This window comes from Oryx dammah, unplaced genomic scaffold (genome assembly GCF_014754425.2).
Source record: "Oryx dammah isolate SB20612 unplaced genomic scaffold, SCBI_Odam_1.1 HiC_scaffold_18, whole genome shotgun sequence".
Classification (NCBI taxonomy): Eukaryota; Metazoa; Chordata; class Mammalia; order Artiodactyla; family Bovidae; genus Oryx; species Oryx dammah.
The window spans coordinates 106,447,303-106,468,797 of NW_024070202.1; the positions used below are offsets into that span (position 1 = coordinate 106,447,303).

General features: G+C 48.1%; 1 protein-coding gene and 1 long non-coding RNA gene across 2 annotated transcripts in view; one reads left to right on the plus strand and one right to left on the minus strand.

Annotated features, from left to right (window-relative positions):
* Positions 1 to 1,131: 1,131 nt before the first annotated feature.
* FAM131B (family with sequence similarity 131 member B) lies at positions 1,132 to 8,693 on the minus strand. Its single transcript, XM_040260060.1, has 7 exons — positions 8,619 to 8,693; positions 6,053 to 6,162; positions 5,717 to 5,752; positions 5,350 to 5,443; positions 4,847 to 5,044; positions 2,652 to 2,795; positions 1,132 to 2,492 (listed from the first exon to the last, which is right to left on the minus strand). The coding sequence occupies exons 1-7, from the start codon at positions 8,644 to 8,646 to the stop codon at positions 2,020 to 2,022; spliced, it is 1,083 nt and encodes a 360-aa protein (XP_040115994.1). The 5' UTR covers positions 8,647 to 8,693; the 3' UTR covers positions 1,132 to 2,019.
* LOC120877705 overlaps positions 8,204 to 21,495 on the plus strand; it is a 30,261-nt gene continuing 16,969 nt past the window's right edge. Inside the window, exons 1-2 of the long non-coding RNA XR_005724380.1 lie at positions 8,204 to 8,318; positions 10,040 to 10,091. This is a non-coding gene — a long non-coding RNA (uncharacterized LOC120877705). The remainder of the gene's footprint in view (positions 8,319 to 10,039; positions 10,092 to 21,495) is intronic.

Sequence of the window (21,495 nt, forward strand, 5' to 3'; positions counted from 1 at the left end):
CGCGACCCCCCCACCAACTGAAAACCTCCCCACCCAAAAGACCCGAAATCCCCCAGACCGTCAACCCCCCCCCCCCCCCCGCTCACGCTCACATCTGAACTCTGCTAGAGTCCTTCAGTTTTAGCCACCTTTTGGCAGGACTGGCAGGGACCGCTGGGCTTCCTCAGGGAAGGAGGAAGGCGAGAACGCTGCTTTAGATGACCTTTCCTGACTCCACAGGGCCCCTGAGCGGAAAAGGAAGTGTTGATGAATGAACCCGCTCCCTGGACTGGATGTCCCCTGCGGTCTGGGGGTGGAAGATGGGGCACGAAGCGGGTGAGAGTAAGGAGAGAAGGATGATGCCTTAGAGAGAGGGCAGGGTGCACAAGGTGAGGAAACAGGGACCCCTTGAGAGGAGGAGACCGTGACCCTCAAAACCCCAAGGACCTGCAGCAGTAGGGGCAGGGTGGGGCCAGCAATGTCCGGTCACATGATCACACACAACCCGTAACTGCTTTGGATGAGATGAGCTCACCTACCTGGACTCACCCTGCCCACCCGTTTCCTCCAAGAACCACGACCTTGGAGGGTGCCTATCCTCCTCTCCCCCAGAAGACGTGGGACGTGGCCTCGGTTGCATTTCAGAGGCACGTGTGTATGACAGTGGGGGCTTGATGGGGGGCAGGGTCGTACATGGACGGAGCCACCCCAGCGCTCAGCCTCCTCATTCTGCAGCCAGGGCCGGGGTGGCTCTCCATTCTACCCTTCAACCCAGCCCCCTGCCATCAGGCTCTGTGACAGAAGTCCTGGGGCTTCACCGGCTGCCCAGAGGTTCCCGTGTGGGAGGGCAAGCAGTTTCAGGGGCTTATGCCTCATTGTAAACCATCCTGGAAGGAAGAATACCTCGTCCTCCTCTCTTCCTCTTCAGGTCTGGGGAGGGAGGGGGGACACCTGTGAGGTCCTGGGAGGAGGTGAGGAGGGGCAAAGGGGGCCAAGCACCCTTGCTGCTCCTCAACCAACACCAACCCCCTCCCCTGCCCCAATCCAGGGGGTGCCTGACAGCACCAGACCCCTCCCTCCACCCCCACTCAACCCTGAGTCCCCAAGAAGTTATAAAAATGTAGAAAAGGCAAAGAGAAAAGTGTAAACAGCTCCAGAGAATTAGGGCTGGATGGAGGGAGGCAGCTTCATGCTTCCTGTCTGGCCAGGACGCCAGCATTCCGCGTCTCCCCTTGGAGGGGTGGGCTGGGGCTCCCAGAGCAGGGGATGTTAGAAGGCAGAAAAAGGGAAGAGGAGCTGGAGCAGCCAGCCCTGGTGGGGGTCCTTTCCCAGGCCCATGGGGTCCTCCGTTCATCCACCGGATATATTCAAGACCTCAAAGCACGTGGCCTGTGTTTGTCCCTGGTCTCACCAGTGACCACCGGGCCCCTGTGCGTCCCAGCTGCCATGTCCACCTCCTCCGCGACCCCTCACCTCGGAAGCCAAGTTACCTCTGAGGGTAGACTCTCCACCCTCCAAGGGAAAGTGGTCTGTACGTTGCTTCCCCCAGCCCCGGGTCCATCTAATCACATCCAACAGCCCCGCAGGTCCGTGCCTCATAGGAGGGCTGAGCCTGGGCCACAGCCAGAGAAAAGAGTTGGGAAGAGCAAGAGTGACGTGGAGAAAGGAGGCCTTCAGACAGCCACAGTGGAGGCTTCTGGAAGACGAGATCAGGGAGCAAAGAACGGCGATCCAGGGGACGGTGCTCCTGTGCTCGGGATGCACACGGGGGCTCCGCTGCCGCAGACCCAGAAGCCCGCAGGCAAGTGAAGTTCCGGGCCATCTTGGTTGCCTGGGCCTCAATTCCTGGACCTGTGGTCTCTACAGCGTAAGACCGGATAAAATTCCACCCCGCCCCTCCGTTTGGCTGGCGAGGACGCCTGGACTCATCAGGGTCGTCTTGCCCAGGGTTCACGCGCGCTGCTGGGGGAAGGAGGAAGGTGTGGTTGCAGCCAGGGCCCTCAGGCGGGAGTGGACCGCTAGGCGAGGAGTGGGAGGAAGCTAGTTGTTGGCCTCGCCTTCCTCCTCATCAAAGGACTGCACGCCTGAGGATGTGACGTCAGACACCTTCCGGCTGAGAGCGGTGGCCATCTCGGGGTCCTCGCGTGGGGAGAGGGACTCCAGGTCCCGGCATCCCGCATCCTCTTCCTCCTCAGGGGCCAGCGGCCTCTTCTCCTCCTCGGCGGGGCCCCTTGCCAGGTCCACCCCGCCCACCCCTGGAGCCCAGTCAGTGTCTCCCCCCAGCAAAGACGACGGCTCCTGAGCAGAGTATCCCGAAGCAGGTTGGGAAGGTCCCATTTCATGCAGGCTAGGCTGTGAGTCATCAAATGCAGGCCCGAGATAGGATCCTGTGGTCGGAGAGGCAATGAGGGACTGGTCGCTCGCTTCCCAGGCATCCGATGACCCCAGACAGTACATGCCCTGGGACACATAGGAATGAGGCCAGCCATCCATCGGGGCTTGAGCGAGGGCATCTGGAAAGAGAATCAGGAAGGTTGGTGGGGTCCCAGAACATCATCAAAGGCAGTGACAGGAGCACAGAAAATTGAGGGTGAGATGGGGGTGGGATGTGGCAGGCAATAGGAAAGCTGCTGTGAACACAGAGTCTTAGAGATGAATGGAGGTAGCCTCACCCTGACTCTCCATCAGCTCCTGGTAGTTGTCACTGTAGTTGCAGCCCAGTGTTTCCTGGGTGGAGTTGACACTCATGTCCTCACCATCCATGGAAGACCAGGCCATGAGAGTGGCCTCGGAGATGGCAAACTGTTCCATGACACCTGGGAGAAGAAAGGTAGTTAGCACAAGACACCTCCAGGAAGCCTTAGACACATGCCTGGGGAAGGAGCATCAGTGTGGTGCTGTTCAATAGGAATATAACACGAGTCATTTGTGCAATTTAAAATTGTCTGCTGCTGCTGCTAAGTCACTTCAGTCGTGTCCAACTCTGTGTGACCCCATAGATGGCAGCCCACCAGGCTCCCCCGTCCCTGGGAGTCTCCAGGCAAGAACACTGGAGTGGGTTGCCATTTCCTTCTCCAATGCATGAAAATGAAAAGTGAAAGTGAAGTTGCTCAGTCGTGTCCGACTCTTAGCAACCCCATGGACCGCAGCCTACCAAGCTCCTCTGTTCATGGGATTTTCCAGGCAGGAGTACTGGAGTGGGGTGCCATTGCCTTCTCCCTTAAAACTGTCTAGTAGTCATATTAAAATGAAAAAGAAACAGGTAAAATGAATTTTAATAATACATCTTTAACCTAATCTATATAAAACTGTCATTTCAATGTATAATCCATATACAAATTATTGAGATATTTTACGTTCTTTTATTCACACAAAGTCTTTGAAATCCAGTTGATATTTTGCACTTATGGCACGGCTCCGTTGGACTAGCCACATTTCAAATTCTCAGCCACATATGGCCAGCGGCTACTGTTTTGGACAGGACAGTTTTTGTATATGCCCTAAAACAAGGCAAAATCATGGGTGACTTCCCAGGTCAGACTTAGAATTCCTAGGGGAAAGAGTTGGGGGGGGGTCTTCTGGTGAGATATCATAAGGGATTAAAATTGAGGATTTCCAGAAGTTTATCTTTTGTAGGAATGGTAGCTAGTGCTAGGTAGTCAAGGCCAGAGGAATCTAAATGGGAGGGATTGTAGGTCTATAGTGGTATCAGGCTGAAAGTTTAAGGTCTGGGATGGCAAGGGAGTGGGGATAGAGTAATGAAGGTGCATAGACTTGGGGTTCCCATGCTAGTCAAAGCCATGTGTAAGTTGAAGCTTACTTTGCTAGCTGCCCTGCATTACCCTCTACCTGTTCATCTCCCCTCCCCACTGGTATTTCTTCTGCCATGCACACCACCAGAGCTTTTTCTTAAGTATCTTATTGAGATCTGCCACCAAGGCTTGGCCAGTATTGATGTTATTTAGTTGCTAAGTTGTGTCCAACTCTTTTTCAATCCCATGGACTGTAGACTACCCGGCTCCTCTGTCCATGGGATTTCCCAGGTAAAAACACTGGAGTGGATTGCCATGTCCTCCTCTGGGGGGGCGGTCTTCCCCATCTAGCGATCGAACCCATGTCTCCTGCATTGGCAGGCAGATTCTTTACCTCTGAGCCACCAGGGATGCCCCTGGTTAGTGTTTTAAGTACATCATATGCCTGCCTCCTACCTCTCAGTGAATAAAAGCTCTTCTGTACATACCCTCTCCTCACCCAGGTCCCTTGATCTTCTGGTGGTTGTACAAGTAAGTTGTCTGTAAGTGAATCCATGACAGCAAAGTGCTGATGGGCAAAGGCTAGAAGAGAACCCCAAGGCTTTTCTTTCTTTTTCATCATAAAACATAAGTAGAGACAGAGACTATTGAAGTCTAAGGCCCCTGCTTTTTTTTTCCCCTATAAGAGGGAATCTAGAGATTGGACAGTCCTAACATGGGAGAGAAGACATCAGGTGGACCCACAATCTCATGTTAATTTCCCTCAACTTCTGAGATGATGATAAAAAATAAGTTTGAGGGACTTCCCTGGTAGTCCAGTGGCTAAGACTCCGGACTCCCAATGCAAGAGTCCAGGGTTCGATCCCTGGGAACTAAAATCCCACATGCCACAACCTAAGACCCAGTGCAGCCAAATAAAAACAAATATTAAAGAAAAAGTCTGAGAGCACTTATCAGAATGAACAAGTCAGAGTCCTTGAAATTCGAGCTAGTTAGGAAATGAAGTCTGATGGTCATCATATGGACAGAGTCAGTCCTACCACAGGGGACCAGGTTGAAGAGTGGGTCTTGGCCATCCTGAAAATGTGTCTCTCGAGGGGCTGGGGAATAAATACCTGCGAGGAAACGGGCCTCCTTCTCGCCGTCGCTGAGGTCGGAGTAGGCATCTGTGTCCCGGCGGACGGCCTCGTGGCTGTGCTGCGGCTGAATGGCTGGTGTCTTCCCCCAGCCCTGCCACTCAATCATGTGGGCCACTCGGCCCTGCCCCATGGCTGTGGGCTTTGTCACGTGGTCCTTCATGCTTCTCGAAATCCCTGAGGGGCCAGACATTCCCCACGTCCTCCAGAACATCACACAACAGCTGTACCAGATTCCCTCCAAACCCCGTTATCCCCACCCTAGCCCCATGGGACGCTGTCTCATGAAAAGGGCAGGTTATGCCCTAAGACACCGTATATGAGAGGTGGTCTGGAGGGTTGGAGGGGTTGACAGAAATGGCAAACAGGCCTGGAGTATGGGGATGAGGGTGTGTTTTCCAGGCCTGAACCCCAGGGAGCCTGAGGCCAGAAGCCCACAGGTAGTGTCCTGCCTGAAAGCATCCTCAGGCGGGGAGTCTCACCTGAGAACGATGACTTGGCCAGAGCCCCAATGCCATAGGCGTTTGAGTTTCGCTTAAGCTTAGGAAGGATGGAAGTGGTGTCCTCCATGGAGAGCTGGGAGGGGGATGTGGGAGATGGGGGAGAGGGATAAGAGAGTATGGGATGCTTGTATGTTCAGGAGGAAGGATCTGAGCTAGGATGGGTGATAGGAAACCCTGATACCCAGGAGGCCCACCTCCCAACCTCTCTTGGAAGTTTGGGGGTATGTAAAGAACGTGAGAGCTTCCAGGGCCCATTGGAACCAAGGACCTCTGTGATCTATGGCAGGCCTACGGGAGAGGAGTTAGGGGGGAGGGGGGAGGTCGGAGGTGGAGGAGCTGCACTCACATTGATGCCATCCCAGGAGAAGTCTGTCCGAGTTTGCTGCAAGGAGAAGAGGAGAGGGGGTGGGTACCCGGGAGACTTCCTCAGAGGGCCTTCCAAAAGTGTGTGAAGTAGGGAGGGTTTTTCCGAGAGTCACACCAGGAACTTGGGGTCTCGGTATGGAGCACTGGGCTTGTATTTGAGGAACAGAGGAGGAACATTCAGTGAAAGGGTCAGTCTGGGAGTGGGTCTGGGATGTTATCCTGGAATTCAGGAAGATGGCTGAAGGACCGGGTTCGGGGGTCTTTTCGAGCTCTTTCAGGAGGGCAGCTGAGCACGGGGGTTGGGGGGGGTGCTCACCTCGGTGGATGGCCGATGAAGGCTGCTCCCGTGCAGCGAGCTGGTGCTGTCCATGTTGATTTGGTCCACATCCTTCAGGCCCTTCCAGTCCACGGCGATCACCTCATTTCCTGCGGTGGCCAGATGGTGAGTTGCATCCCTTTCACACCCCCTCACCGTGCCCACCCCGATGGCCCCTCCTTATTCTCTACCTCCAGAATTCTAATGCCACAAGTGGGGGGCCAGCCCCTCTCCCCTCCCACAGCCACTCTCTCTACCAATTGCCTATTCCCCTCTACATCTCCACTCACCCCCAGTTTTTGGCACGCTGAGCTCAGTCAAGAACAGCACACTTAGGAAAAGGGTCCCATGAGCTTATTTGCTGCTCTTGTTTAAATGGAAGGGCCAGTGGCTGGGTTTTAGCAGGAAAACAGTTCTCCATTCTGTCTCGAGGGATCTCTGAGGGTTTCTTTATGGGAGTGCCTGGGTTCTGTACTTTTCCTCTATTAGGTCTCTACAAACAAGGGAAGAAGTTTTCCGGGGCCAAGCTTCCCTCCTTGTTGGCTTTATTACATGTGAGGTGGAAGGATTGCATCTTCCCTGGTTGGCCTTCCATGGGAGTGGGTGGATTTGTATGAGAGTAAGGAGATTTGGTGGGAATAGAGGTGAGAGCTGGGTGTGTTCACCTAGAATCAATGAGAGCAGAGAAACAAAGAGATGGGATCATTCTACCTGACTGTGGGAGACACAAGCTAAATGAAAGAGAGAAGGGGGCCAGAGGGAGGAGAGCAGGGGTCTTTGAAAAACAGAAACTAAGGAAACAGGAATTCAAGTCAGAGAGAAGACAAAAGACAATGGGAGGGAGTGGACGGAGTTTGAGGGCTGACGGGGAAACTGGAGGGCCTAGGAGGATGGTCATTGTTCAGCTCAGGCCAGAGCTCCTTGTACATGGAGACTGCTGGTGTGAGGGCAGGGTGTGCCTCCTGGAAGGCTTGGGGAAGAATCACTTGGGTGGTAGATGCTGGGCATTCAAGCATAAAGTTTTCTGATTCGGAGTTTAGGATTAGGGGTCCACTCTTGAGAAGGGGGGAACTGAATGTGATCTTGGGTGGCAGCAGGAGGTACTGGGTGTGTAAGGATAACATAGATGCTGCAAGCCTAAGGGCTGTGGTTGACAGGTCTGAGAGAGGAAGGACCCCTACAAAGCGGGCACTTTCTCCCTGGGGCTACAGGCGAATGGTGCCATGGGTCAGAGCAGAGGAGGTGTCTGGGAGAGAACAGGAAAGACGGACGTCTGGGCGAACAGAGCGGGAATGGAGCAGGCAGGGAACCACCTCTGAGGGGAAGGGAGATGGGGAGGGCAGAGTGGGAGAGAGGGGAGGGGGGAGGTGGCCTTTGCAAGAGAGGGAGAGCTGAGTCAGAGTCGCGGGGGGCAGGGAGGGGGAGGGAAAGAACCCCGAGCAGAGGTGAAAGCAGAGTGGGGCGGGGGGTGGGGTGGGGGTGGTAATCCATGGGAATACATCCGTCTTAGAGAAATGAGGCTTTTGGAGAGTGAGTTCGTACAAATTATTCTCTCAGCCTGAGGTCACTGGGGCATGCAGGCGGGAGAAATTGGGAGTTGGAAGAATTGGGGGGTTGGGGAGCTGTGAGAGCGGAGTGGGTGCACTGGGTAGGGGAGACGGGGTGGTAGCAAGGCAGAGGGGAGAAGTCTTAGGAGGCGCCTCGCTTCCTTCCTCAAGCCAAAGGTAAATAAAGAGCCGGCCCCGCCCCGCCGGCCCCGCCGACAGGTGCAGTCGGGTCCCCGGTTCCCTCCGCCGTCGGCCCCACCCTCCGGGAAGCCGGCTCCCTCTCCGGCCCTCTAACCGCCCCGCGCCTCCTCCGATGTCCCCGGCTCGTCCCCTCTACCCAAGCCCAGCGCGGCCCCATTCCCTCCGGGCGTGGAATCCGTTGCCCTCCCGGAGGCACCAGGCTCATCCCGCCCCCGCCCCGGAGGGAAAATGCACGTGAACAAAGCAAATCGGGGGAGGCAGGGACGACAGAAAAAGGCAACGGGGAAGGAAAGAGATGGGGGCAAAACATCCAAGCCGGATGGAGGCGGGGTGCGGTGGGTGGATGGGTGGGGGGGCGCGTGCGAAGGAGACTCGGGGCTGAGACTGAGGCTGGGGGGTCCTTCGAAGGGGGCGCTGCTCGGGACACGGAGTGGGGCGAGAAGGCGCTGGGGAAGGCAGGGCCTGGAGGTGGAGGGTGCAGGACGGTAGAGTAGGGGAGAGCCACGGAGAGGATGCCGGTGGGGGTATGATGGAGAGGGACCGCGCCTGGGGGAGGGCGACGGAAGGAAGCTAGAGGGAGACGGATGCAAAGAGCCCGGAGGGATGCAAGCCCAGGAGGCGCGCGCGAGGAGAGCGGGGAGAGATGAAGGCAGGGACCGCGAGGGCTCGGAGGGAAAGTGAGGAAGCGAGGCCGGACCGGGCGGGTGCGGAGAGAGGGATCCCGGGGAGGGGCGCGGGGCGCGGTGGGGGAGGGGGCCGGAGGACCGGGCCGGGCCGAGCCCTGCCTCCGCCAGCGCCCGCGCCGCCGCGGTACCCACCCACGGTCCGGGAGCCGATGCAGCCCATGGCTCCGGGCCTCCAGGCCGGGCCCTCACCGACGCGGGGCGGGCGCCGGGGGGAGCACCGGGAGCCGCGCCGCCGCCCCAGCCGCTCTGCAGCGCCGCGGCCGTCTCCGCTCGGCTCCGCTCCCCCCTCCCTTCTCCATCCCTCCCCGCGGCAGCCTCCGTCGCCGCCGCCGCCGCCGCCGCCTGGCTCCCCCGCCCCGGCTCGGCTCGCGGCGGCGGGGAGGGGGCGGCCCCGGGATTGGCTGCGCCAGCGCCTCCCGGCCCTTCCCCCGACCCCGCCGCTGCGCTCCCCGCCGCGCTCCCTGGGGGGAGCCTCGCCGCCGCTTCCCTCCCTTGCCCTTCTCCAGCCCCGCGCGGGGGACTGCTCGCCCGGTCCCCGCTGGGCTCGGGGCGGGGTAGAGGCGGGCGGGGGTGGGGGGAGGCTGATGGAAACCCGGAGGATGCCCGCCTGGGGTCTCAGGAGCCGGGCGGAGAGCCCCGGGCCCACCCTTCGAATCTGGGGGATTGACTTTGAGGGTCGAGCTTGGGGATGCCTAGAGAGAAAGTGGAATGAGAATAAAGCCTGGATTTATTGGGCCTTGGCTGCCAAATTCCGCACACACTTGTTTTCTTCCCGGGGTGGCCTCGGGGACAAACGGGAGCGTGGTTGGACGCGGTTGGAGCTTCCTGTTCGCTGTTTTATGCGCCTGAACAGATCGCGAAGTCTTTGCAAGCGGATCGCGTGTTAGACTTCCCAAGGCTTGGCGCTCGCGGGAAAGTCGGGCATGCGGGGACGGTGCAGATGACCTAACTCCAGGTCTGACTGGGGAGGGGGAAATAGAAGATCCTTCAGCCCCATCTCCAGGGAAATAAAAACGTCAGGACCCGAGGCTAGCTAGAAGACAGTTTTATATCCAATGTAACTTTTCTGAGCCATGATCCTCTCTGACAAATGAGCACAACCGTGTCAGAGGCGGTCAAGAGCCCGGAGGATTGAAGTCTGGCTGGTGGGGTCGGGTGAAGTAGGTACCAAGGGCTTCCTGGGTGACAAGGGTCAATGGGCACTATAGTTACAGCAGGGAAGAAGTGGAGTCCAGAAACGTCACATGAGAAAGGAGAGACCCGTTTTATGTAAGCCCAACTCCGTGAGCACAAATGTCAGAAGCAAATGCTAATCCAGGCTCTGCTTTCACGTGCCTCCTGAGGTTGAACAGGGAGCAGGGCAGTGGGCCAGGGGAATCTGGTGTGGGCACGGGACAGGGAGAGAGACCAAGTCTCATGCGTACAATCATTTAAGCTTTAAATATGAATCGGAAGCGAAACGTTAGAGTGATAACCACTACATTCTAATAATTTAATTGCAGATCTGGGAGATAGGTTGATGGAGACGGAACTGACCTTTGGTCTCTGTGCAGGAAGAAATAAACCGGATCTACATTTCTAGAACCACAAGAGAAGACAACAGTGGTCAGTAGTCTTAGATTTTAATTGCCTTGTGTATTTTGTGGCAGGATTTGCTATCTTAGTTTGACAGTGGAGGGAATTAGAAAGTATTCTCCCCCTGGTCAGCTTTTGTTGGTTATACACAAGAAGAACAAAGTGGATTTTGCCCTCCTGAAGTATAATGTCTAGCTGCAAAGGAAAGAAAATAGAAAGATAGTTTTTTTAAAAAAGATGAAGAAACAGCCTCCATTACTGTAGTAATGCTCGAAAACCCCTGTTGTTTGAGCAAAGAAAGAACTGACTCTCCAGGTCAGAAGTCATGAACCAGGTGGCCAGCTCTGCTTTCGCCTTCTCACCTGAAGCTGTTCTTCCCTTGGAGTGCTTTCTGATTCTGCTATTCTCATGAGTACTCTGGTCCAAACATGGATACAAGCCCCTCTCTGGGTGCCCTTAGCACAACTGCATGTGGTTGCTGTCATTGTTCAGTCACTAAGTCGTGTTTGACCCTTCTCAGCCTCGTGGATTGCAGCATGCCAGGTTTCCCTGTCCTTCACTATCTCCTGGAGTTTGCTCAAACTCATGTGCATTGAGTTGGTCATGCTATCTAACCATCTTGTCCTCTGCCACTCCCTTCTCTTTGTGCCTTCAATCTTTTCCAGCATCAAGGTCATTTCCAATGAGTTGGCTCTTTGCATCAGGTGGCCAAAGTATTGGAGCTTCAGCTTGAGCATCAGTCCTTCCAATGAATATTCAGCGTTGATTATTTAAATCAAGTCGACTCCAAGTCTTGAAGATTTAGTCCCATCCCATATTCTGTCTTAAAGGTGTTTCCAGCATCAGAGAAAAGGAATCTATCAGAGGCACAACACTAATACGCTTCCTTCCTTCTTCTTGTACTGAATCATCTTACTTCTCACCATTTAGAGACATTGTCCCAGTCTCTTTGCCATCTTCTGAGCCAAGGTCAAAGACTCTAGTTCTGTTATGAACAGGAACAACCTTTCTGGAGGACAATTTGACAGTGCAGATCAAAAAAATCTTTAAAATTTGCATTACTATTCTTACTAAATTGTGACACAGCAATTCCATTTATAGAAATAGTCTAAGAAAATAAAAATAGAATGTGGACAAAGATTTACAGCACCCATCAGAGCACAATTTCATAATAATTACCAAGACTGTACACAGCACACATGTTGAAATGTAGGGATGAATTAAATAAATCATGCTATATGCTTATAATAGAATATTATGCAGCCATTAATACTATCTTATAACTGTATTTGTTGAAAATTACTCATGATCTATTGTGATATTATAAAAAAAGCAGGCTATAATAATGACAGTGTATCAGTTTTTGTTTGAAAATCACACACACACATACACATACACATACACACACAGATTCTTCTCCTGCCTTTTGTCAGGATTTCCATCCCAAATAATTTATGGGATTCCTTGAAGAAAGCCTATGTTTTACAAATGTCCAATTCCACTCATCAGTTACAGTTTGACTCTCAATGAAATTACAATATTAATCAGTCCATTCCCAAAGTCTAAAAATATAGCACTTTGGCAGAATGCCCCAGTAAGGCACTGGCATGTCCTTATTGGTTCCCTCTGGGGCACCACCCCAAGGTGAAGTGATGTTTCTGTTTCCACTGTGGTTGCTGCTTTGTGCTCCTGATCTCTTGTGGATAGAACTTGGACGGAAGGAACAAACCAATTTTAGAGACAGTACTGCTGAAAATGGGGACTCTCGCCCCAGGATCCATGGACAGAATCCACAGTCCATAACCTTGGATGGGAAAAAAAAGTGTGATGCTCACTAACTTGTCATAGAAATTCTCTCTGCGCTTGTTAGGATTGCCAGCCGCAAGTCGTGGTAGTATTAGAAGTGCTGTACTGTGTCTTTATTAGCCATGAAAAGTGTAGATGCTTCCATGTTGCTGCACAGTCGCCAAGTCCTGTCTGACTTTGTGTGACTCCATGGACACCAGCCTTCCCCATCCTTCACTGTCTCCTGGAGTTTGCTCAAACTCATGTCCATTGGATGGCATCGGTGATGCCATCCAACCGTCTCATCCTGTCGCCCCCTTCTCTTCCTGCCTTCAATCTTTCCCAGCATCAGAGTCTATTTCAGTGAGTCAGCTGGCCAAAGGTGGCCAAAGTATTGGAGCTTCAGCTTCAGCATCACTCCTTTCAATGAATATTCAAGGTTGATTTCTTTTAGGATTGACTGGTTTGATCTCCTTGCAGTCCAAGGGACTCTTAAGGGTCTTCTCTACCACCATAATTTAAAAGCATCAGTTCTTCAGTGCTCAGCCTTCTTTATGGTCTAACTCTCACATCCATATATGACTACTGGAAAAATCATAGCTTTGACTATAGAGACCTTTGACTAAATGTTAGCAAAGTGATACCTCTGCTTTTTAATACAGTATCTAGGTTTGTCGTAGCTTTTCTTCCAAGAAGCAAGCGTCTTTTAATTTTGTGGCTGCAGTCACTTTCTGCAGTGATTTTGGCATTCAAGAACATAAAATCTGTCACTGCTTCTACTTTTTCCCTATTTGCCTTGAAGTGATGGGACCAGATGCCATGATCTTAGTTTTTTTGAATGTTGAGTTTTAAGCCAGCTTTTTCACTCTCTTCTTTCACCTCTATTAAGAGGCTCTTTAGTTTCTCTTCACTTTCTGCCATTAGAGTGGTATCATCTGCATAACTGAGGTTGTTGATGTTTCTCCTGGTGATCTCGATTCCAGCTTGTGATTCATCCAGCCCAACATTTTGCATGATGTACTCTGCATATAAGTTAAATAAGCAGGGTGACAGTATACAGCCTTGACTCACTCTGTTCCCAATTTTGAACCAGTTTGTTGTTCCATGTCTGGTTTTAACTGTTGCTTCTTAACCCGCATACAGGTTTCTCAGGAGACAGGCAAGGTGGTCTAGTATTCCCATCTCTTTAAGAATTTTCCAAAGTTTGTTGTGATCCACACAGTCAAAGGCTTTAGCTTAGTTGATGAAGCAGAAGTAGATGTTTTTCTGGAATTTCCTTGCTTTTTCTGTGATCCAGTGAATGTTGTCAATTTGATCTCTGGATCCTCTGCCTTTTCTAAATCCAGCTTGTACATATGGAAGTTCTTGGTTCACATACTGTTGAAGCCTAGCTTGAAGGATTTTGAGGATTACTTTGCTAGCATGTGAAATGAGCACAATTGTACCACAATCTGAACATTCTTTGGCACTGCCTTTCTTTAAGATGGAATGAAACTGATTTTTTTCCAGTCCTGTGGCTATGGCTGAGTTTTCCAGATTTGCTGGCATATTGAGTGCAGCACTTTCACAGCATCATCTTTTAGGATTTTAAATAACTCAGCTGGAATTCCAATACCTCCACTAGCTCTGTTTGTAGTAATGCTTCCTAAAGCCCACTTGACATCATACTCCAGGATGTCTGGCTCCAGGTGAGTGACCACACACCATGGTTATCCAGGTCATTAAGATCTTCTTTGTATTGTTCTTCTGTGTATTCTTCCCACCTCTTCTTAATCTATTCTACTTCTGTTATGTCCTTGCTATTTCTGCTCTTTATTGTACCCACCTTTGCATGAAATGTTCCCTTGGTGTCTCCAGTTTTCTTGAAGAGATTGTCAGCTACAGATTGGTGCTTGCCAAGGACCTTTGCTGTCTGCTTCTGTGGAGATTGAGTCCTGTGCTGCGGCAGCCCTGAAGGGAGATCAGGGTGGAGAAAGAAGCACTCTGTGCTCTAGGGAAACTGGTGGAACAGGTCTTTGGATAGTTCGATATTTTAGGAACTGATTTCATAATCCCAATCTTCGCATCTCCTTGTATCTAGAAAAACACTAAATCCATTCATGGTGACATCAGCTTCTTGTGACTAGTAGAAAACCTTTTGTAAGATATGTGCTTGATTGTGTGAATTCCCCCTTCCCCAAAATCACATATATTGACCTTCCCCCAGTACCTCTTTGAAACAGTTTCTTAGAACTATCTGAGGTGCTGTCTCCCAGACTGCAGTCCTCATTCTGCCCCCAATAAAACTTAACTCAGAACTCTCACATGGTGTATCATTTTTTGGTCAAGAGTTGTGGTGACTGATGAAGTGACCCAGACTGGACTTCCCTCCTTCGCCTGAACTCTATGAGAAAACAGAGCTTTGGTACCGGCAGCAGCCCCTTGCATCCGTCTGCCTGCTCAGGGAGGGAGACCAGATGAATTTGGGGAAGTGTCTCCTGGTTCTTAGATCTCCTGTTTTAGTTGATGATTCTGAGTTTTACTTGGCAGTGGAGCAGGTTACATGCCACCTTCCAGTTGAAAGATACTGGGGCATACCTACTCATGATCTAGATACTGAGTGGGGCTTCGTTGAAACATATCACGGTTGCTTAATTGCAAGAGACTGAGTGGGCTGTGCTGAGTAGTTAGGTAAGAGGCTGATTGGATGCTTTTCCTCAGTTCGGCCCACAAACACAGAAGCAAGAGGCATTAGCAAGCAGCCACTAACACTCCAGCCAGGGCTATATATGTACAAAATTAGTACTTGTAAGTACCTATTTCATTGAGGAAATTATACTAAAGGAGATCTCAACCTAAAGGATCCAAATTTGGGGTCCTTTTGATATTCCAAAATTGATATTTTTGCATGCACAGTTAGAAAAAGCCAGCCATAAGATCAGACTGAACGCAATGTTTACTTTGATATCTAGAAGATCCTAAAGGAGGAAATGATAGAGTAACTTCTTTGCAGGAAACCAACAAGAAGTTGCTTGAAAATATATCAGAACTAAAAACGGCCACTTGCACTGACTCTGCCAGGTCACAGGTCTAGGAGGACTGACTGGAAAGTCATGTTTGGGGGATTTTTGCCATTTGGATTTTGATTTCTGGGCATCTCTTTGCCATTTGTTTTATTTGGAGTGTGACTTCCAGCTGGTGAGGATCTGGCTTGGTTGGTTTGGTTTGGTTACTTTGATCTGAGCACACAGATTGGTTTGAGCACACAGACATCTGGTCCAAACAGCATGAGTTAAAAATGGGAAGCACTTCCTCTGAAGTTCTACACCCCACCTGGAAGCCTCTTGGGAAAAATTCTAAATGACTGGTCAGCCTATAGCTATGATCCAATGATAAAGAAAAATGGCTTGAAAATATTAGATCTCTATTGCCACAGTATGGGAAAATGGATTGAAGTTCCCTTATGTCCAGGACTCTTCTCCTGTGATCAACAGTCTGGGGCTAATCAAACTAACACTCCCACCTCCCCAGAGGGACAATCCCTGCTGGAACCACTCTGCCTTTGTTATCAGGGCCTACTGAGCACTGTCTAGTCTAAAATTTTGGCTATGAAACTATGGCCACAGAAAAATAAAGATGATTTTTGACAGTGTGGTCACAATATTCTTTAGACTCCAAAGAAAGTTGATTAAAACTTTTTTGAAGTTGTCCTACTAGGACAAAATGCTTTTCTCTCCCTGTGCTTTGAGACCTTGACTCTCAGGGACACTTATCTAGACCATCTCTAATTCCTGAATCTGAAGGGGAAAAAAGAAGGAAAAGAAGCCTTTAAAAATTTGTCTTATTCCAACTGTTGTAGACTAGTGAGCTTTGTATTGTGATATCTAATTCATGGCTAAGTTTAGAAAACAAAGCTATGAGATCTCTTGTTGTTTCTGTTTGGATATCTGTATGAAAGTGAAGTTGTTCAGTCGTGTCCGACTCTTTGCGACCCCATGGACACCAGGCTCCTCTGTCCATGGGATTTTCTAGGCAAGAGTACTGGAGTGGGTTGCTTTTCCTTTTTCAGGGAACTTCCCAACCCAGGGATCGAACCCAGGTCTCCTTCATTGTAGACAGATGCTTTACCGTCTGAGCCACTGTCGACAACCTCAGATATGCTGATAATACCACTCTATTGGCAGAAAGTGCAGAGGAACTTAAGAGCCTCTTGATGAGGGTGAAGGAGGAGAGTGAAAAAGCTGGCTTAAAACTCAATATTTAAAAAACTAAGATCATGGTATCTGGTCCTATCACTTCATGACAAATAGAAGGGATTAAGGTGGAAGCAGTGACAGATTTCCTCTTCTTGGGCTCTAAAATCACTGTGGATGGTGACTGCGGCCATGAAATTAGAAGACTATTGTTTCTTGGCAGGAAAGATATGACAAACCTAGACAGTGTATTAAAAAGCAAAGACGTCACTTTGCCGACAAACATCTGTATAGTTGAGGCTATGGTCTTTCCAGTAGTCATGTAAGAGAGATGGACAGTAAAGAAGGCAGAGTGCCGAACAGTTGATGCTTTTGAACTGAGATGCTGGAGAAGTCTCTTGAGAGTCCCTTGGAAAGCAAGGAGATCAAACCAATCTTAAAGGAAATTAACTCTGAATATTCATTGGAAGAACTGATATTGAAGCTGAAGATTCAATACTTTGGCCACCTGATGTGAATAGCTGACTTGTTGGAAAAGATCCTGATGCTGGGAAGATTTGAAGGTAGAAGGAGAAGAGGGTGACAGAGAATGAGATAGTTGGATGGCATCACCAATTCACTGGACATGAACTTGGGCAAACTCTGAGAGATGGTGAGGCTCAGAGAAGCCAGGTGTGTTACAGTCCATGGAGTCTTGAAGAGTCGGATGTGACTTGGTGACTGAACAACATGTCTCAGTATGTGTCTTTATTTTGGATATTGTTCCTGAGGTTAATTCGTAAATGAGTTCTATTTAACTGGCTTAAAGAAAAGTTGGCGCTTAAAAGCAAATAATTCTAAGTGCAAGAGAAATTAAGCTAAATTTGGATTTCAGGTTCGTGTGAACTGGGAAATATTCAGTATCAAATTGACACTTGGTATTAATGTTTGATGATGTATACGTATCGGTACTCACACTGACAGTTGAGATGTCTTTGGTAACTAACAGGACAGAGCTCACATGTGACGCCAGAGAATGCTTCCTTATTGCCTCAGGCTCTGCCTGTGGTGGAAAATTGGTTGAGATTTAATGTACTTGAAAGTACACGCTTAAAAATTAAATCTAAATCTATAGAAAATTGGCCAAGATAAATTTTAGGACCCATCATATGGGAAATATTCAGTACTGAATTGATATCTGCTATTGAAAGTGGTTTAAGTGTGTTGGTTTGATAATATAGACATGTCTAGCTCTTGCCTGGAAAATCCCATGGACAGAGGAGCCTGCTGGGCTGCAGTCCATGGGGTCGCTAGGAGTCAGACACGACTGAGTGACTTCACTTTCACTTTCCTGCATTGGAGAAGGAAATGGCAACCCACTGTGTGTTCTTGCCTGGAGAATCCCAGGGACGAGGGAGCCTGGTGGGCTGCCGTCTCTGGGGTCGCACAGAGTCGGACACGACTGAAGCAACTTAGCAGCAGCAGCAGCAGAGTTATCCATATTAAGTATAATATTTCTGTTGTACGTAAGTTTACTAGAGGTCAAATAAGACCTCATTCTGTTATGAATTTGTCAACAAAAAAAGTAATTCAGTGTTGAGAAAACTTTAAGGAACCTAAGATATGTGTTTTCAATAAAAGAAGAGATGAAGAATATATATACCCAGTGAGACACTGGATAAAGCATATATATATATATACACACACACACATATATACGACTTCCCTGGTGGCAGATGGTAAAGCGTCTGCATACAATGCGGGAGACCTGTGTTCGATTCCTGGGTTGGGAAGATCCCCTGAAGAAGGAAATGGCAATCCACTCCAGGACTATTGCCCGGAAAATCCCATGGACAGAGGAGCCTGGTAGGCTACAGCCCATGGGATCGCAAAGAGTCGGATACGACTGAGCAACTTCACTTTATATATATATACTGAAAAGAGTTATGCATGTCAGGATTTCCTGAGACTGGATTGAATTTAGTTGGATAAATGAACTTTTTTCCCATGATATGATTCTTTTCTTTTTTAAAAACCTTGAGCTTTTGATTTTTATATTGGGGTGTAACTGATTGATGATGTTGTGGCATTTTCAGGTGAACAGCGAGTGGACTCAGCCATATATACACATGTATGCATTCTCCGTCAACCCCCACCCATCCCATCCAGGTTGCCATATAGCATTCGGCAGAGTTCCATGTGCTGTACAATATGTCCTGTTGGCTATCCATTTTACCTGTAGCAGTGTGTACGTGACCTTCCCAGAGCCACTAACTATCCCTTCTCCCTGGCAACTGTAAGTTTGTTGTTCTCACTAAAAATCGTTTTATAAGTCATTTGTGTTCATTCATATCATTTCTTTTAGATTCCACATAGAAAGGACATCATGTGATATTTCTTTCCTCTGTCTAACTTACCTCACTCTGTATGACATTTTCTAGGTCTATCCATGTTGCTGCAAATGGCATTATTTCATTCTTTTTCATGGCCGACCAATATTCCATTCCATACATGTACCACAGGATTTCCCAGTGGCTCAGTGGTAAAGAACCTGCCTGCAATGCAGGAGCCACAGAAGGTGCAAGTTCAATCCCTGGGTCTGGAAGATCCCCTGGAGGAGGGCATGGCAACCCACTCCAGTATTCTTGCCTGGGGAATCCCATGGACAGAGGAGCCTCGTGGGCTGCAGTCCACAGGGTCACAAAGAGTCAGACATGACTGCAGGGACTGAGCACACACACAGGCATGTATGTGCCCATCTTTATCCAGTCCTCTGTCGATTGATGCTTAGGTTGCTCCCATGTCTCGGCTATCAGAAACAGTGCTGCAATGAACACTGGGGTGCACAGATCCTTTCGGATCATGTTTTTCTCCAGATACGTGTCCAGGAGTGGGATTGTAGGGTCATATAGTAGCTGTATTTTTAGTTTTTTAAGGAACCTCCATTCTGTTCTCCATAGGGGTAAATGAATCTTGTCGAGAGTAAGCTGAGAGTTAGATTTGGTTTTTTCTTTCTGTTCAGAGAAAAGTTTTCTTGGAATGCCATTTTTGATAACAGATTATATGAGCTTCTTTGCCTTTAAGGAGGGAACGGGGCAAGCCACAACCTTTGTAAGTATGACATAACCCAAAGACATTACATAGACTGATTAGAAGCAAAATGGGTGGACTAGTCGACTTCCACTAGACCTTGAGCCTCAGTATATGCTCTTTGTAACACATCAGCAGACTAAGTGACCCACAAGTAGGTGGTGGCACAATTTAATGTAAAGAAACTTTTAGATCAAGAAATGTAAATGAAATAAAAAAATTTTTTTAAGATAAGGAAGCTTTAAGGAAAGAAAATACAAATAAGAGCTTTAGGTGAACTTTTAGAAATAATTACATTTTAAGATCTCTCCTGATATTCAACAAATTGACAGTTAAAATTGTGCTAATGTAACTTAAGTGATAAGTTTAAAATAAGTTTAATTGAGTAAATGAACTTTAAAAGTAAGCTGGTACAAACTTCAATTTGGCTTTTCTCTCTGTTAAAAAGAGACAAGATTTTAAATTGCCATTGATAACAGGTTTTTAAGTTTCTTTACCTCTTAAATGATCTGTTCTGTATTTGCCTTGGAAATCATTTATTATTACTTTGGCTAAATTAATAACTATTTTTCACAATGACCCATGCTCCTATCTGAGTGTCCTAAACCTTTTTGATATTTATTGACAAAACTTCCTTAATCAAATTCTAATGAAGTACTTTTGATCTCTAGCTAAGATTGGTATGCTTCAAAGGGCCTCTGAAACATCCCAAAGAGAGATATTAAACTAATTAGGTTCATTTGGTACATTGAATTGCATGGGAAGTATTGTGAAATGAGTAATAAATCTCCTCAGGTTATATAGCATGATATAGGTTACTAATATAAATATCCTAGAAATCATATGGGATTCCTAAAATTCTAATATATCCTGGGAAAATGTTATCAGTCATAATTCTAGTTACCATCTTAAACTGTTGTCTCAGTCATAATCAAGTTCTTTGTCAATTGCATTGTAATCAGATTTTTAAAACATGCCTCCTGAAGTCTTTTGTCATTATTGACAATTATGGTTTTGTTCTGATGTTTTTGCAAAAATGCTTCCTCTTTTAGAAGATTTATAGAAAGGACCTTTGGATAAACACAAGTTTCTGACTTTTAGACCATAATGCCGAACTAGGTAAGAAATAAAAAATTAATGGAAAATCTGATGGCTTCACAAAGATTAACAAAAGGACTGAATGAACGAATATGCTTATAACTTTCATAGTTTCTATCTGAAACATTACTGTTTGAATCGGTGTTTTTCAAGTGTAATATAAAAGTCTTCTCAATTTAATTATAACTTATAGAAATTTGGTAACTTATACTTTTGTAAGCAAAATTGAAACATTTATTTTTTTCTCTCTACCTTATCTGTCCAGAGATTGAAAACTGTTAGGTTTCCAGTAGCTTTAAGTTAGGATATCTATAAGTTAGGAAGGCCGTCTCACTAACAGCTACAGAAATCTCAAGGAATTTTGGAGACCTTGAGAAGGGAGGAGTTCACCTAGATCTGTTAGACAAAAGCCCTTGGCATTTCCTAGCTCTGAGAGTATTTTTTTTTAAAGTATAGTCCGACCTTCTTTATAAAAGTTTCAGCAAAGCAAAAAAAAAAAAAAGTCTATGATCAAATATAGTTATGTAAATCATCAGGTTGAGTTTATTGAAACCAGACATTTAGCACACAAACTAGTCTTAATTTGGTTATCTTTGGTAAAAACAAGGGTAATTTTAGGAAGAAAAGATGTTTTAAAGAATGTTAAATCCCAGTTTGCTAATGGAGGTGTGTATCTACTAAGACTCATTTCCTGGATAGTTCTTTGCTGTTATGGTATGTGTGTGCTTAGTCACATTAGTCAGGTCTGACTCTGTGACCCTAGGAACTGTAGCCAGCCAGACTCCTCTGTCCATGGGATCCTTCAAACAAGAATACTGAAGTGGGTTGCCATGCCCTCCTCCAGAGGACCTTCCTGACCCAGGGATCAACCTGGGTCTCCTGGCAGATTTTTAAACTGCTGAGCCACTGAGGAAGCCCTGTTACTGTATATTAATGTAAAATTTTGATTGAATTATTAAAAGACACCCCAAGTTTGTTTCTGAAGCTTATCTCAGTAATCTTTGGATGAGGATCAGATGCCTCCCGACCTGCAACCAAGACTCCAATCAGGATGGAAAGACCTTTTTATCTACTTACATGCTAGTAAAGTAATGCTCAAAATTCTCCAAGCCAGGCTTCAGCAATACGTGAACCGTGAACTCCCTGACGTTCAAGCTGGTTTTAGAAAAGGCAGAGGAACCAGAGATCAAATTGCCAACATCCACTGGATCATGGAAAAAGTAAGAGAGTTCCAGAAAAACATCTATTTCTGCTTTATTGACTATGCCAAAGCCTTTGACTGTGTGGATTACAATAAACTGGGGAAAATT